This window comes from Nicotiana attenuata, unplaced genomic scaffold (assembly GCF_001879085.1).
Source record: "Nicotiana attenuata strain UT unplaced genomic scaffold, NIATTr2, whole genome shotgun sequence".
NCBI classification, from domain to species: domain Eukaryota; kingdom Viridiplantae; phylum Streptophyta; class Magnoliopsida; order Solanales; family Solanaceae; genus Nicotiana; species Nicotiana attenuata.
In genome coordinates, this window is record NW_017670496.1 from 137,456 (window position 1) to 141,920 (window position 4,465).

The following is a 4,465-nucleotide window of genomic DNA, read 5'->3' on the forward strand; positions in this document are numbered from 1 at the left end:
CCGATTGTTCCGATCTAAACAAAATTATCTAACTGTCCACATAGCAGAAAGCATTATGGCTTTGAAACAAAGCAAAAACAATACACCCAATAAAACCAGACCCGGTATGTTCCCAACTTTTTGAAGGATAAGTGCTGACCATTTAATACATCAGCTGTTCATCACAGTAAATTCTCAGAAATATAGAGTAAACAAATCTGTGAGATACCATCTACAGAAAGTAAGGTACTCCAAGAAACACCATCCAAATTTTCACATGCTATGATTAAACACTAGTAAAGATGATAATAGAGAAAGCAAAACATAACAAAGAACTTAGTAAAACAAACACCAATGTTTTAACACCACAGCAGAATTAACAATCTCAACAAATATAAGGTCTTACTAGTGCAACATTAAGGCAGTAACTGAAAACATAAAAAGCAGAAAAGCATTCTACATATTACATCACAGCTTAGTACTCATCCTCATCTTCTCCCTCCCCTTCATCATCACCTTCAGCACCAACCTCCTCATAATCCTTCTCCAAGGCAGCAAGATCTTCACGAGCTTCACTGAATTCACCTTCCTCCATGCCCTCACCAACATACCAATGGACAAAAGCACGCTTGGCGTACATCAGATCAAACTTATGGTCAATGCGTGAGAAGACCTCAGCGACACTGGTTGAGTTGGAAATCATGCAAACAGCCCTCTGCACCTTAGCAAGATCGCCACCAGGAACAACAGTTGGTGGCTGATAGTTAATACCACACTTGAATCCAGTAGGGCACCAGTCAACGAATTGGATAGTGCGCTTGGTCTTGATGGTGGCCACAGCAGCATTAACATCCTTTGGCACCACATCACCACGGAACATGAGGCAGCAAGCCATGTACTTCCCATGACGAGGGTCACACTTAACCATCATGGAAGATGGCTCAAAGGCACTGTTGGTGATCTCTGCAACTGAGAGCTGTTCATGGTAGGCCTTCTCAGCAGAAATGACAGGAGCATATGAGGAAAGCATAAAATGGATCCTGGGGTACGGCACAAGATTGGTCTGGAATTCATTCACATCAACATTCAAAGCACCATCAAACCTCAAAGATGCTGTGAGTGAAGAGATAACCTGCACAGATTGGACACATGTTAGTATTATCAAAATAGGAGTTAGTTCTTTCGTTAGACAACCATGAGTGACAGGTTATTAAGCTACCTGTGAGATAAGGCGGTTAAGGTTGGTGTAAGTAGGGCGCTCAATGTCCAGTGAGCGCCTGCAAATGTCATAAATGGCTTCATTGTCCAGAAGGATGGAAACATCAGTGTGCTCAAGGAGGGAATGAGTTGACAGGACACTGTTGTAAGGCTCAACAACAGAAGTTGAGACCTGTGGTGAAGGATAAATTGTGAAACCAAGTTTTGACTTCTTTCCGTAGTCAACAGAGAGACGCTCCAGAAGAAGCGATCCCAGACCTGAACCAGTACCACCACCAACAGCATTAAAGACCAGGAACCCTTGAAGACCAGTACAGTTGTCTGCAAGCTTTCGGATGCGATCCAAGCAAAGATCAACAATCTCTTTCCCAACTACAAAGAGACACAACAAAAACAATCAGCATTTGACTGAAGAACAAAAAACTAACTTCAGCAAGATATAATACTTACTGGTATAGTGACCACGGGCAAAGTTGTTGGCTGCATCTTCCTTGCCACTTATGAGCTGTTCAGGGTGAAAGAGCTGTCGGTATGTTCCTGTCCTCACTTCATCAATGACAGTGGGCTCAAGATCTACAAAGACAGCCCGAGGGACATGCTTTCCAGCTCCAGTTTCACTGAAGAAGGTGTTGAATGCATCATCACCCCCTCCAACAGTCTTGTCACCTGGCATCTGGCCATCGGGCTTTGGGAAAACAAGACAGAATTATCAGCAATTCACAATCAAAAGGTCACTCAGGACATTGTGGCTTATCAAGGACAAATAAACAGTGTATGTCCATCACATTTAGAAATGTAACTTATGAATAAATCAATCTAGTTTCCACGAGACATCATTGAAGCGCCATATATCAATTCATACATAAGAGACTCCAAATAATTGTGATGCTAATAGATTTAACCAACACTAAAACACATTTGTCATTATATTTATATCCATTTAAATTATATTATAAGAACACAATCAATCTAAGATGCGCAGACACAAGCACACATACAATGTGTGACTTCAAGTGGATCTACATATCAACAAGTTTACAAAAATTATTTAGTTACAGTCCCTACAAAACCTACATTTAAATTGTTCAATCAGATCTACCAAAATATTAACATTTCAAAGACAAATGTGGATACTACATGTAAATTATTCAATCAGATATATCAAAATCTTAAACATTTCAAATCAAACGGACACACACGGTCAGATCTATCAATTTTATTCACATTCTGAAACAATCGGATACCTAAGTGACCTAGGTATGTATTATACAATCAGATCTTTTTAATTATTTTACATTTTGAATAAAATGGACATATATAGACTAGATCTACAACATTCACTCAGATCTATTGAAAAAACATTCAGATCTTAGATCAATTGACACATACATAACCTAGAAGTAAATTAAAAATCAGATCTGTGAAAAAAAAAACAAATTCACATCTATTCAAACAGATCTACCGCAAATATTTGACATTTTCATCAATTTATGAGAAGCAAATACACATGTCAAAACACAGAAAATGTGATTATTAAAAAAAAAGAAAAAAATATTATACCTGAATGCCGTGCTCGAGGCAGTAAAGTTCCCAGCAGGCATTTCCAACCTGAATACCAGCCTGACCAATGTGGATCGAAATGCACTCTCTCATTTTCACCGAAACCCTAAAAATTCAAATTTCAAAGAGGAGAAGAGCGGCGTTTATCAAGACGCCGTTTAAACAGAAAGAGATGAGTTTTCGAAATTCGAATTGTGAGTCTGTGGTACACTGAAGGGCCTTCGTTTTATAGGAGAAAGAATAAGGGAAAGGCGAAATGGATATCGGGTTGAGTAATACGGGCTATTAACTATGGTTAAGAATGTTTTTCGGTGATTTAGATTTTTATTAACCGTGGTTTGGTTATGTTAGGTCCAGCCGGTTCTGTTTTGAATTTTTTTGAATTGTGTGGAAAGGCCGAAAATGACGTTGCTCCTTCATTAGAAGAGATATTTGCAACTGTTATCCCGCTGGTTTTGAAAATTTTTGATTTAGATCCTTGTTATAATTTTTGAAGCATTTTTAATTAATCAAATTTTGCATTTTTTATCCTTTACACAGAAAATACGTTATATTACTCACAAATAGGAAGTAACAGTATAAATTGAACTTAATACATGGGTAATTAAATGATTTTATGAAGATTCGGGAGCATGACGATCAAGGTGCATATTTCAATTAAATTCAAAATTAAATGTGATTAAAAAATTAAATATACTTAATCAGAGATCAAAGGAACCAAGTCAATATTTCAGTGAACAATCTCCTTATTAGAATTGTAATGTATATTCAACAAAAAGCACTTTGAGCAAAAAGATATAATGTAATGAAATTTACTGTTTGCTTGATATATTTTTACATTTTCGTTTTATTGCTTAATTTGTATGGAAACTAAAGAGGAAAAAGGAGAAAGTACAATTTCACCACAAATTTTATGGAATGTATTAAAACTAGGGAAGAAAAAGGATAGAAAAACATAGAGTTTTTTATTTTATTTGGTTCATGGAAAAAATGAAGGAGAAGAAGAAAAGCATTAAAAAGTGAAAATGATTCTCGTCTAGAACAATTTTGTTTTCATCGTCTAGAACAATTTTTATTTTTTTTTAGACCTTCAGGGAAGAAAGAAATATACGAAAATTGTGAAAGTATATCTAATAGCTAACCCCTCAAACTTGCGAGATATTTTTATGTGGACACTCCAACTAAGGCCTCATTTGTTTGCATTTAATGGAGGTCTGAATCTTAATCATACAGATCTCAAACATTAAGTGCGTTTGTTTTTAAAGTACTGAATCTTAATCATTAAGTTTGTTAGTTTTTTTTTTTACTTCACAACCACTTAATAGGTCTTAATAGGTCTGTATGATTAAGATCTATAACAAAAACTTAATTTCATTAAGATGATATCATCCACATTCATTATTAATTGCTACCAACTCCTACCATTATCAAATATTACCATGTCACCCACCACCACCATACTCAACACCACCTCCTCCTCTTCCTCCTCCTTAATCATAGTCGCCACCATTATCGACAACCACCACCCAAAATTCCCAAAATCCCCATTACCCCCACCACCATCATTCTCAATCACAACCAAAAACTCATCTACCTCAAATACCATAACTAACCACCCCATCATTATCAAAAACCATAGTCGGCACTGCCTACCATTATAAACTACCACCACCTTCCTCAAGCACCACCACCACCACTGCCCACCATT

The 4,465-nt window shown here is 36.7% G+C and overlaps 1 protein-coding gene across 1 annotated transcript; it reads right to left on the reverse strand.

Annotated features, from left to right (window-relative positions):
- Positions 1-239: 239 nt before the first annotated feature.
- LOC109240227 (tubulin alpha-2 chain-like) lies at positions 240-2,964 on the reverse strand. The gene is made up of 4 exons (XM_019406859.1): positions 2,758-2,964; positions 1,648-1,882; positions 1,199-1,569; positions 240-1,111 (listed from the first exon to the last, which is right to left on the reverse strand). Exons 1-4 carry the CDS (start codon positions 2,848-2,850, stop codon positions 455-457), a joined length of 1,356 nt encoding a protein of 451 aa, XP_019262404.1. The 5' UTR covers positions 2,851-2,964; the 3' UTR covers positions 240-454.
- Between the last annotated feature and the right edge of the window lie 1,501 nt (positions 2,965-4,465).